At 43.1% G+C, this 13424-nt stretch overlaps 1 protein-coding gene across 3 annotated transcripts; it reads left to right on the top strand.

The window, feature by feature from the left end:
- The first annotated feature begins 1785 nt into the window (after window positions 1-1785).
- Window positions 1786-8970, top strand: LOC119302469 (ATPase family AAA domain-containing protein At1g05910-like). 3 transcript variants are annotated; one of them, XM_037579507.1, is made up of 12 exons: window positions 1786-1932; window positions 2317-2578; window positions 3273-3377; window positions 3498-5291; window positions 5369-5557; window positions 5649-5791; window positions 6370-6612; window positions 7307-7493; window positions 7841-7906; window positions 7997-8243; window positions 8336-8680; window positions 8770-8970. In XM_037579507.1, the coding sequence occupies exons 2-12, from the start codon at window positions 2366-2368 to the stop codon at window positions 8865-8867; spliced, it is 3630 nt and encodes a 1209-aa protein (XP_037435404.1). In that variant the 5' UTR covers window positions 1786-1932; window positions 2317-2365; the 3' UTR covers window positions 8868-8970. The 3 variants fall into 3 exon arrangements, with proteins under 3 accessions (XP_037435404.1, XP_037435403.1, XP_037435402.1); XM_037579506.1 differs by having other exon boundaries at window positions 3498-5150; window positions 8336-8970; XM_037579505.1 differs by having other exon boundaries at window positions 8336-8970.
- Window positions 8971-13424: the final 4454 nt, after the last annotated feature.

Genomic DNA, 13424 nt, shown 5'->3' with positions numbered 1-13424 from the left:
TCAGAGGGAGTAATTTATATGCCTTTTTTTACTTGAGATAAAGTTTATCCTGCCATCGTGAAAATAAGTTCTCCAAGTGTGCCTAACTATGGTTATAAAGCTATTTAATTCCCTGCAAAAAAGCTGTTTAATTATGCTTCCATAAAAACTGTTTAATTGTGCCACTCGTACCGTACTATGTGCGATAAACAAACTTTACTGCATCACTTGTATCGGGAAATCACAAGGCAAAACAGCTAAACCTAAACAATTGCACCATGGACATTTTTATATGTTGGTGTGCTATCAGTATTACGTAAATCGGATTGGTACAGTTTACGAAAGGTATAAGCATATTTTGATTGATGGGAAAAAGGATAAAGTCAATTTATAATTTCAGTATAATACGGAGGCTTCCTTACTGGAGCTAGACTCTTTCTACGCGAGCCATACAATCCTTTAATTCGGTTCATTGATGGAAGTAGATATCAAAATGACCAGCGTGGCCACAGTTCCAAATCCACTTTGTTTACCCAAGGCAAGAGAGATGGGTAAGAAAGACCCCTAGCCATACTGTGATTGTATGCACTATTACTCCATGCAAGTAATTTTCTCTAACTACTGTGATTTATTCTAATTTGATGTGGCAAGGTTGAAGGTTTCATTGGTTATTCAAACAGTATAAAATACTCCATCTGTCCCATAATATAAAAACATTTTTAATACTAGTGTAGTGTCAAAAATGCTTTTATATTATGAGACCGAGGGAGTACCAAATAATACGTTGTCGATGCATTCACACTCACTTTTAAAATGACAAAATTATCACTTTTTTTACGTGTGCCATCTGTTTGTAAACTTCTCTGCACGAGTGACATTTATCTTTAACGACCGTGTCCAATTATGAATGTCACGAAGTTAGAGAGAGAAAACAATACTACATGATTGTCAAGATGCAAGAGTGGAGTGTGAGTTGTAGGTTGTGTTCGTTGCTATTCCGGTTGTGTGGTGGTGCAAACCTATCCGAGCAGAGCTCCTCTTGTAAGCTAGTTTTACCGATATTTTTTGTACCGCATGTACTATAGTGATTTTATTGTCGTACGGTATTGAAATTTCTACACTCCACGTAATTATATAGATGCCTTTCCTCTAAGAGAAATGTTTTTCTTAATACGGTACTATCGAAGTCGCTCACATACACGAATATACACTCACCCCTATGAACACACGCACGCACATCTTACCCCTATGAGTATTTCTTGGAGACTGAACCAGTATAACATTTTTAGATTTTACGAAGTCGCCATAGAGGCCTCGCAGTCGACGGGAACGTCTCCTCTCACTGAACAAACATCACCGTAAGCATAAAAAAATCTAGGATTGGTTCGCTCTAGGAGAAATGTTTTGAGTGTGATTTTTGAGAGGGTTTGAAGGAATATTCCGTGTGGCGAGAGGGTTTAGAGAATCCTGAGCTAGGTCGGGGCAGACAAGAGAAGCGACGCAGTACCTGCTCCTCCAACGGTACACCAGCGCATTATATACCTCCCATTAATCCCGGAAATCCCCTCCCCACCGTCCGATCCACATGGAACGGCGACCAAAATCCCCCATTACAATTCCGTAGCCCATCCAATCCCAGAAATACGCCACCCTCAGCCCGCTGCAACCGGGTCCCACGCGACGCCGACGCCCACATGTCAGTGACCCCACCCGCACCAACCCCATGTGAACGCCGCGACGGACGCGCACCTCCATCACGTGCCCGGCGCGTGCGGAAGAGAGGGAGGAGAGGTGAGGAAAGGAAGGAAACCCTCGCGTCGTCCCCTCCGCTCCGAAACCCCCGACGCCAAGGAAACCCTCGCGAGCCCGCAGCCGCCTCCGCCCCCGCCCCCGCCGCCGCCCGAATCCGGCCGGTGCCAGCGGCCCCGGACCCCCGCCGCTCCAGCCCCCGAGGTCAGCTCCCGGCGCCGCTCGCCCCCGGTGTTTTCCTTTTGCTCTGCGCGTCCTGGCGGCTCATTTTGGGGGGGTTTAGCCTGGGTTTCTGGCGCGGGCCGCCGTGTCGCTCGCCGCGCGCGGGTTCGCCGGAGGCGTGGTCGCCCGATCGGTGCCTGGCGGGGTGGATTCGGGGGCGGTTTCTCTCGTCGTGGTTTGAATTTGCGATGTGTATTTTGGGGGATTTGTGGTTCGGCGGGGTACGCAGCGGGCTCCATTTCGTAATGCACGAGTAGTGAATTGCTATTGCCTGGCATGTCACATGCATGCGTGTTAGGTTGGTGGATTTGGGGCTAGGGTTTGGGGGGATGGCTGAAACTGACAAGAGTGCTTGGCCTGATTCAGGGAGCGCTGCGCAGCAGCAGCAGCAACAGTGCTTGACGAGGAGGGAGTTATGGCAGGAATGGCCGGGAAGGGGGACGAATCGGTTGCGCCCGTGAGGTCCAGCGACCGGCTGCGGCAGCGGCCCAAGTACTACGGGCGGGGATACCTGTACTACTCGCCCAACATGCGCAACAAGATGAACTCCAACAAGAAGCGGACGGCTGCATCGCAGATCGCCAAGAAGCTGCTTCGCAAGCCAGCTGCACGGGAACCTCCTGCCGATGTAAGCAACTTTGTATGCTAGTTGTTTGGGATTTGCTTGTTTTTATCATTGAAAAGCATTCTTACCTGATATGCTGAAGATGTCATCTGGTGTACCGTGTCTTATGATACATTATTTTGACCAGCTGTTATTTGCATGTTAATGATTGGAGTTATTATCCATCCATCTGTTAATTTTAGCCGCAAGGAATGTCTTGGCTTCTATGGAGGCTTTGTTAGCACTATATCCCTGATTCTGCATCTTTTACTGGATTTTTACACTTCCCAGAATAAAATATGTCCATCAGTTAAATAGGAAACACAGACACTTTTCAAGCTATTATTAGTATAGGGACGTCTGGTTCATGTAACTTTATTGTATGAAACATGAGCGATTGACCACTTCCTGAAAGCTATCTCCTGAACATTGTACCTGGAATGCCTATATTTCTGTGTAGGATTGCTACATTATGCTCAGTACCTTGATTATAATAGCCCTCTTTATAGTCCATTGCAGCAAATCTGCGCCGTTCAACACTTTTCAAGCTATTATTAGTATAGGGACGTCTGGTTCATGTAACTTTATTGTATGAAACATGAGCGATTGACCACTTCCTGAAAGCTATCTCCTGAACATTGTACCTGGAATGCCTATATTTCTGTGTAGGATTGCTACATTATGCTCAGTACCTTGATTATAATAGCCCTCTTTATAGTCCATTGCAGCAAATCTGCGCCGTTCAACGCGGAAGCGAAGAATGTCCGTAACTCTGGAGGACTATGGCACAGATAGTTCCAGTATGGAAGATGATGACCTTATGGTGAGTTTCTAGAGTCCCAGTAATGACTGTAATTTTGGAAGCCTCACTGTTACCCAATTGGCATCTCTGTTTGCTGATTATTATTTGAACCAGCTCACATTTTCCCTTTCATGTTTTCAGAGACCCAGATATCGGTCTTCATCAAAGAGTAAAGGGGATGATCAAGTGTCGGCACGGCCGAAGCGCAAGAAAATGTCTAACTCTAACTCCATTCCCCGCCGTGAAGGTTTAAGGCCTAGAAGATCTCTGCGGGGACAAAGGCATCTTCCATACCAAGTTTCTGATGATGATCAGGAAAGTTCTGAAGAAGAACATGAACAAGATCAGAGAGAAAATGGCAATGAAATCGAAGAGGATGGTGCCAATGAAGAGGAGATTGATGGAGGTGATGAAGCTGAAGAAGATGGAGATGATGAAGACGGCGAGGAAGAGCAAGAAGTTAGGAGGAGATATGATCTAAGGGATCGTGCAGAAGTTCGTAGACCCTCCCCACAGAAGGAAGGGAAGCACAGACCACAATCTCCCCGCAGAGTACTTGTACAAGGAGTTGGTCCAAAGAACAGCAAGTATTTAAAAAAAGGTGGTTCACGCATGCATAAGCGCCCTCGTTTTTCAATGCCAGATGATTCAGATGATTCTCTTCTTGTGGATGAGCCGGATGAAGGTCCACCCATGCCATGGATGCGTAGTGGGAGAGGTGGTATGCCACCATGGCTTATGGGTGGATTGGACATGCATAATTCAGCAGCATGGGGTCTCAATGCTGGAGCATCTGGATGGGGTCATCAGGGTGATACTGGAGTCAGTACTTCATCACTTATGCCAGGGGCACAAACTGCTGGCCCAAGTTCCAAGGGAGGAGCTGATATTCAGCCTCTGCAGATTGATGAGAGTGTAAGTTTTAATGATATTGGAGGTTTGTCTGAGTACATTGATGCCTTAAAGGAAATGGTGTTCTTCCCTTTGCTGTATCCAGATTTTTTTGCAAACTATCACATAACTCCTCCTAGGGGAGTTCTTCTCTGTGGACCTCCTGGTACAGGGAAGACATTGATTGCCCGTGCATTAGCTTGTGCTGCCTCTAAAGCTGGCCAGAAGGTCAGCTTTTATATGCGAAAAGGAGCTGATGTTCTTAGTAAATGGGTTGGAGAGGCTGAAAGGCAGCTCAAGTTACTTTTTGAGGAAGCTCAAAAGAATCAGCCTGCAATCATATTTTTTGATGAAATAGATGGCCTTGCCCCTGTGAGATCTAGCAAGCAAGAGCAGATTCACAATTCAATAGTCTCAACATTGCTTGCTTTGATGGACGGTCTTGATTCACGTGGACAAGTTGTTTTGATTGGAGCAACCAATCGGATTGATGCCATTGATGGGGCATTGCGTAGACCTGGCCGTTTTGATCGCGAGTTCTATTTTCCTTTACCTGGCTATGAGGCACGAGCTGAAATACTGGATATTCATACACGGAAATGGAAGGAACCCCCGCCAAAGGAGCTAAAGATGGAGCTTGCTGCGAGCTGTGTTGGGTATTGTGGTGCTGATTTGAAAGCATTATGTACTGAAGCTGCTATTCGAGCATTTAGGGAGAAATATCCTCAGGTTTACACAAGTGATGACAAGTTTGTCATTGATGTAGACTCGGTCAGGGTTGAGAGGAACCACTTCTTGGAAGCTATGTCTACAATAACTCCAGCTGCACATAGGGGATCAATTGTGCATTCAAGACCACTGTCACCGGTTATTGCTCCATGTTTGAAGAGACATCTTGAGAAGATAATGGAAAGGATTTCTGATATTTTTCCTTACCTTTCAGCATTGGATCTTAGCAAATACTCTACCCTTTCATATGGATCTTCCATCCCTCTTGTTTATAGGCCTCGCCTTTTGATGTGTGGCGTTGAGGGTGTTGGACTGGTAGGTTTTCTCTTTTATATGGATATGTTGTAAGTATATTGTGCCTTTTTTCTTACTAATGTGGTTTAGCTTAGCAGGATCATGTTGGGCCAGCTGTTTTGCATGAGCTTGAGAAATTTCCTGTGCACTCCTTGGGGCTGCCATCTCTTCTCTCTGATCCAAGTGCAAAGACACCTGAAGAAGCTCTTGTGCATATTTTTGGGGAAGCAAGGAGAACAACACCGTCCATACTCTACTTGCCACAGTTCCATCTTTGGTGGGATACGGTTAGTACCTAGTCATAACCTTTGGTGCTATGAAATGATTTTTGAGTAAATGCTGGCTCAGTTATGTAGCTAATTACTTGATTTTTTACAGGCACATGAACAGCTTAGGGCAGTGTTATTGACTCTTCTGAATGAATTGGCATCCAACCTTCCAGTATTGTTGCTAGGAACATCATCAGTGGCCTTTGATGATCTCGAAGAAGAGTGTGCTTCCATATTTTCTTCTCGTAATGTGTATGTTCCTGGAGGAATGTTAATTCTGTTTTGCCTGGTTGTTTTGACTTAGTTCTTGTCTTAGATACACACCATGTTGAACTTCTGTTTTCATTGGTTTAGGCAACATATTACTGCTTGATTGTTCAGTTTTTTTTAACTTTTTTGAGCTCTGTAAATGCTTGAATTATGTCCTGAGTATCACATTGTTATCCATTCACCAAAAAGCATGGAACAGTATCCTTTGCGTGGGCAAGGGGGTATGTTTACTAATAGGTCATTGACTGGAACAAGTTCTTTTCCTTTTTTTTTGTTGGCATGCTTTCTAAGTTTAGGTTACTGTATAGCACTTAATCGTTCGATCAAGTGTTGGCTGCTTCACGTACCCTTCGCATGGGCAAGGGGTGTGTTTATTAATAGGCCCATTGACGGGAACAAGATTTGTTCTTTTTTGTTTGTTTGTTTGTTGACATGCTTGCTAAGTTCAATTTGCTGTATATCACTTTATTGCTGGATCAGTGTTGCATGCTTCACATCAGGTTCAGTGCATTTTCTCCTACTTGTCTTATTTTTCACTAACAAAATCTTCTATTTGATAGATATCAAGTGGATCGACCAAGTGATGATGATAGATTAAGATACTTCAGTATACTGTTTGAGTCACTGCTCTCACTTCAAATGGAAGATTCAAGAAGCAAGTCAAAAGAGCAAAAGTCTATCGATCTTCCAAAAGCACCAAAGAAAGTAGATGGGCCTAAGGTTTCTGAGCTGAAAGCTAAGGCAGAAGCTGAGCAACACGCTGTTCGTCGGATGAGAATGTGTCTACGAGATATTTGTAACCGGTCTGCAATTTACTCCTTTACATTGTTGCATATATTTCTCGGTTTTTTTCGTTTGTTCCCAGTTCTCAGCAATTAACTATTGTAGGCAATATTAATACTTTAATATGTAACACTTCTGTTAGACAACATTGAAAAATTGCCTGACCATTCTTTAGCCAATCCCCAGTTCATGCTAATTCTGAATCTTGGGATCCATATTGAGTTGATTCAAAGAGTGCTAGCTAGCCTGACCTTTGCTTAGCAGTTTTGTTCGAGATGAATACTCAGTTCAGGTCATGTGGTGACACAAGATATTTCAAACTAAAAAGTTTGTGTGGTTCAGTACTGCTCCTGGTTCTAACATCATCTCCAGTAAAAAATGACCGGTTGATCGTAACTGGTGGCGAAAACTAAAAATTAAGCTAATATATGATATATATAATCTCTCTTCTATGCTGCTGATGATCTGAACATTGTGTTACATATGGAAGGTAACTGCAAAGTGAGCTAAGTTAGTGTTAGGCTGTCAGCTGTCATGTTAAATTTTGAACTTACGTAGGATGTTGTAGTAAGATGCTTGAATTTTTCAGTATATAAATTCTGAGACTTTATCTTCTGTTGCATATGCAAAAGGTCTCTAGTATCTTAGACAGGATTTGTTCACTTGTTATTCAAACCAGATGGAAATAATCAAGGTGCCACTTCATCTTTTCAGCATTCTATACAACAAAAGGTTCACTGCATTTCACTTCCCAGTATCAGAAGAGGAAGTACCTGACTATCGAACAATAGTTCACAACCCCATGGATATGGCTGCTGTCTTGCAGCGGGTGGACTCTGGACAGTACTTCTCTCAGGCAGCATTTTTGAAGGATATTAATCTTATAGTCACCAATGCAAAGGTTTGAGCTTTTCTTTTGGGGCATTTAGTTTTCCACTCATGTTACATATGTTCTGATCGTACATACATAGCAAGTACCTTGGAATCTGATAATAATCTTTATGATGATGGCAACTGATTTTTTCCCACTCATGTTACATATGTTTTGGTCATATTTTCATGGCAAGCACGGTACAATTCAATACTGATCTTTCTGATTATGGTAACTGAGAAAATGACCTAACCTCTGTAACGACTGTAGCAATAGTTTGTTGTGATCTTTCTGAAGATGCCAACTAAAACAATGACTGAAGTTTCGAGACCACTGTATCTGCAAGTTTGGTGCTAAATATTTTACTAATTTTGCAGACTTATAATGGCGACGATTACAATGGATCTAGGATCGTGAGCAGAGCATGTGAACTTCGAGATGTGGTATATTGTTTGTTCAATAGTTGTTGCTGTATTTGATTGTTGACTAGACCTCTATGTTTGTTTGTGTGACTAATGCTTATCTTTGGTCAGGTGCAAGGTATGTTGTCACAGATGGACCCATCGTTGGTATCCTTTTGTGATAAAATTGCTGCACAAGGGGGACCACTGCAGGCTATGGATGATGAGGATAGCTCCATCCTCCAAGCGCCGCCTGTTGTTCAGTTAGTTTCTGTTACTAGAACAAGTGCGAGGCTTCGTAATGTACAACCAGAAGTTGATCTGTCACGAAGTTATGAGGTGCTAAAGCGGCACAAGAAAAGCACTGAAAACGAACATGGTAATCCTCTATTCTTGACCCACTGTTGGGTTTGCAATCTTGCATATCAAGTGTGGTACAAAATAAATATATTGAACTGACCTTTGTTTCAGGCACCTCTGCCAAAGAATCGACAGCAAGAGACGGAACGTCTTCTGGCGATGTAGATCTGTCAAAGCCAACTTCCCCAGAGGAAGCTCCAAAAGGACCACATTCAAATGGCCCTTTGAAAGAAGCTGACAAAGCACCAGATGAAGCACCTCCAATTCTACCTGGTTCTCCTTCCAACCCAATGGAGACTGACAATGGCGAAGATTCTGCCATGCCTACCAGCGATGACACGCTTGAACAGCTGGAAGGCTTGAAGCAGCGCTTCATGGAGCTCACCGTGGGCTACGGGGTGCCGCAGCTCGAGAGGCTCTACTCGCGGATAATGAAAGGCGCGATAGAGTTGACAGGTAAAGAAACCAACAAGGATCATAGACGGTTAGTTGTTAGGCATTTGTTGGCATTCGTTGAGAACAGCGACAATTTTTAACTCTAGCAGGAATAAGAGGTTTTACTGGTTTTCCCTGTGTACATTCTGTTGTCTGTTGGAGCAACAACCCCGAGGAGCTGTCCATGCCTCCTGATGTAGTGATGTAACAACATTTTCTGAAATGCTCAGTGGCATTACAACAGTTTTGTGTAGCAAGTTCTGTTCTGGTCTTTGAGGATTTGAATTTTCAGAACGGCCTTTTTTTATCTATACCAGCGATTTATTTCTCTATATTTTATTATTATTGTGGTTTGCAGCCTCAACTTTGACTTCAGTAAAGATGATCCATGCCACGTTTACCTCTCGTTCCAATTTGTATATCCTGTAGCAGACACCCGCCTGTATTTCGGTGTATTATTTCATTATTTCATCAAGAGGGGCGCTGATTATACTGAGTAGTTTACTTTGAAGAAAGAAAAAACAGGTTGAAATGTGGGCAGATATAACATGCGGAATGGTCACAAGTTGGGAACATGCACCCTTTGCCAGCGGAACCCCAGACTGATGCAAAGCAATGGACACACGACCATACAAGATCACACTTAATGTAAGCAATGGACACACGACTACAAGATCACACTTAATGTTCAAAGACTTGAAATGAAACCGTAATCTAACATACCCTTTCCATCCTATGCGGACCTAATAAGTCTTTCGATGTTGCCCTTGACCCAGGACATTTTTATAGAAAAAGCTCATCCGGGTGAGATCGTAGAAATTCACTCCTGACGGGAGCCGAAGCCCGGTCTGAAAGGTAACGCCACTGCGTCCTTGCCACTGAGCTACAACCCATTCAAGATTAATAATATATGAGATGCATGAACTTTGAGGAACATGCACCCTTTGCCAGCGGAACCCCAGACTGATGCAAAGCAATGGACACACGACCATACAAGATCACACTTAATGTAAGCAATGGACACACGACTACAAGATCACACTTAATGTTCAAAGACTTGAAATGAAACCGTAATCTAACATACCCTTTCCATCCTATGCGGACCTAATAAGTCTTTCGATGTTGCCCTTGACCCAGGACATTTTTATAGAAAAAGCTCATCCGGGTGAGATCGTAGAAATTCACTCCTGACGGGAGCCGAAGCCCGGTCTGAAAGGTAACGCCACTGCGTCCTTGCCACTGAGCTACAACCCATTCAAGATTAATAATATATGAGATGCATGAACTTTGAGGAACATGCACCCTTTGCCAGCAGAACCCCAGACTGATGCAAAGCAATGGACACACGACCATACAAGATCCACGCTTAATGTTTGAAGTCTTGAAATGAAACTGTAATCTAACATACTCCTTCCATCCTATACAAGACCTAATAAGTCCTTCGATGTTGCCCTTGAGATCCATGCACCCAGGACATTTTTATAGAAGAAGCCCACCCGAGTGAGATCGTGAAAATTCACTCCCGACGGGAGTCAATCCCCGGTCTGTATGGTAATGCCATTGCGTCCTTGCCACTGAGCTACATCCTACTCCTCAAGATTAATAATATATGAGATGTATGAACTTTGAAGAACATGCACCCTTTGCTAGCAGAACCCCAGACTGATGCAAAGCAATGGACACACGACCATACGACCATACAAGATCCACGTGTAATCTAACATCTCCTTCCATCCTATACAGGATCTAATAAGTCTTTCGATGTTGCCCTTGAGATCCATGCACCCAGGACATTTTTATAGAAGAAGCTCACCCGAGTGAGATCGCGAAAATTCACTCCCGACGGGAGTCGAACCCCGGTCTGCAAGGTAACACCACTGCGTCCTTGCCACTAAGCTACATCCCACTCCTCAAGATTAATATTATACTACTCCCTCCATTCCACAATGTAGTGCTTACTCTATCCACGTGCTTCAACTTTGACCGTAAATTTAACTACCAAGACCGATTGCGGCGGGAGCAAAAATTATATCAGTGAATTCGTATTCGAAAGAAGTTTTCAATTATATAATTTTTTCTCCCGCCGTAGTTGGTCTCGTTAGTTAAATTTATGGTCAAAGTTAGACCTCGGGAAGCGCGAGCGCACTTTATTTTGGAATGGAGGGAGTAGTATGTATACACGTGCAATGCACGTCTTAACAACAATGTTTCTATGATTCTATTAAAAGAAAAAATATAGTACTTTGCAATGAATTCAGAGCAAAAATAAATAATATCATGAATTATAAAGTGATGATTTTCTGCTAATAAAATCGGTATTGTAGTGCTCATTTACATTTCACTCGGCTGTGGCGAAAAACGCCCTAAGTAGTCCGGCCGAACACGCACTTCGATCAATCAATCGATCGGATCGATCAATTGTCCAAGGGCAAAACAATAGTTAACCACACCTACATGTATGGGCTACTGGGCTTGGGTCTTCTCTATATTTGGTGTAGTTGGTTCTATAAATATATTTTTATATGGACTAATGATGCAATTAGCTGCGGCCATTAGCCGATGTACAGTATACAGGCCGCTAAAAATGTTCACTTGTCTCCGCCCTTGTCTCGGCTCTTTGCCTGACGCACTGGCACATGCAACATGGCGAGAAGAGAGGAGATTTGAGGCGATTTTTCTAAAAACAAGCAGATGCAGCTGTGGGCTCCTGTTCATTACGAATCCTTTGTATTTCAACCGTTGGATTTATGAGACCAACGGCCATGATTGATGCCGTTGTACAATTCAAAACTCGTACACTATATAGTACTCCCTCTGTTTGTTTTTATAAGACGTTTCAGATAGCCTGCTTTATACTGTTTTGAACAGTGTCTGAATGTCTAAAACGTCTTATAAAAATGAACAAAGGTAGTAGTACAGATGAGATGTATGAACTTTGAGGAACCTAAGAAAATGGGAGACCGGTGTGAAACAACGAAACTACTTCACAGCCGATGCGAAATGGACGATTCATGGACGATTGATGATCAAATGGTCGTGCTGGACTTCATTCAATATTTTGATGGCTGGATGTGTAGAATCGTGCAGCAGTCGTGCATGGGTGTCGTTTGTGTAGCACTACTGGTGAAACAAAGAATTAGGCCCTCGGTATAGTGCCATCATTATAGCATTCCTTGATACAAACTCTTCAATTAAATAATTCTTCAGAAGCAACCTTCTTCAAAACTGTCATTTTCATGCTTTCACTCAAAACTTATCTAGGAGCGCCTTTTTGAGGTCAAGTGATTTTTTAGCTAAAAACTTATCATGTGCTCCCTCCGTTCGGAATTACTTGTTACAAAAATGGATGTATCTACAACTAAAATACATCTAGATACATTCATTTTTTGGACGAGTAATTTTAAACGGAGGGAGTACTATTGAAACAAAACATAGAAAAGGAAAAGAATGAAACAACCTTTGATTTATTTCGGAAGAAGATCATGGGGCAGGTAGCAGTGACGCGTGTCGGTCTGGTAGTCAGGTTGATTTTTTCTTTTGAGATTTTTTTTGAACCGAAAACCATAGAACAATCATTTTACGGTAAAATTATATATTAAAAAATATGTTCAAAAGAGTATGTTACAAGGAGTTCAACCAACTCCAGTTCTATGGAACCCAAACGGCAACATGGCAAGCTAATCCAGAAACTGGTCAGTCCAATTGACAAGCAGGGCTTTAAACTTATCCTTGATTCGATGTTGGAGTAGCAGTAGGTCTGTCTTGAGTCCCCTTCTCCACACATGAATGGAAGGGGTCTGAGCTTTGAAGATTTTTCCATTGCGCTGCATCCAGATGTTTCAACAATTTTTTTTTTGAGGTGACAGGCAAGGTAGTCTTGTTGATGAATTGACGACCTAGCGCTGTGGGCCTCGCCTCCAAGCTCCAACTTCAGTCGATCCGCCTCGCGTGCTTCGGTTGAGAAATAAAACATCGTCCCACGCAGCTGTTGGACGGCAAGTAGCAAAATTAGTAGACACGTTTGCTTAAATAGAGAACTAATTGTTAACATAATAATTTGGGTGTTTGGTCTAGTAGTATGATTCTTGCTTTGGGTGCGAGAGGTCGCGAGTTCGATTTTCGCAACGCCCCTATTTTTTCTTTTTTTTGTTTCGATCAACAATCAGTTTTTGTTTTGTTTTGAGTGGAGGTCATCGATCAGATATACTTCCTCCGTTCCGAATTACTTATCTTAGATTTGTCTAGATACAGAGGTATTTAGCACTAATGTATCTAAATAAATCCAAGATAAGTAATTTAGAACGAAGGGAGTACAAATAGAATGTACACATAGAGCAAATCAACTGAGGCCTGCAGTTGGACGACGATGTCCTAATGCAATTTCTTCCCAAGGAGGCAGCTTCTCCCACCGCTATCCTGACTCCTGACTGCCTGTGGTTATGCTCATTCAGTTCTGAAACTTCTATCCCTACTAATTACGTGTAGCCTGAGTTTCACTCCCACTCTAGATTATTGTTAGGGGACTGGCTAGGTACCGGTCGCCTAAAATCCAAATTTGGGCCAATCGAATCATTCTATGCCCTCTATGATCTAACGCCCGCCAGCCATCTTTCTCCAACTGTTTTTTTTTCTTTTCTGAAAAGCAGACTACACAACCGCCTATCTTGTTCTTCCTCTTGACGCCTTCTTCCCCATTGTCCCCACAGACCACCGGCCGGACTGCCAGCCACCACCGCATGCGGCCGGCGACGCTCCCGCCCCTCCC

Source organism: Triticum dicoccoides, chromosome 5A (assembly GCF_002162155.2).
Source record: "Triticum dicoccoides isolate Atlit2015 ecotype Zavitan chromosome 5A, WEW_v2.0, whole genome shotgun sequence".
NCBI classification, from domain to species: Eukaryota; Viridiplantae; Streptophyta; class Magnoliopsida; order Poales; family Poaceae; genus Triticum; species Triticum dicoccoides.
This window is presented reverse-complemented; position numbering and strand designations above follow the sequence as displayed.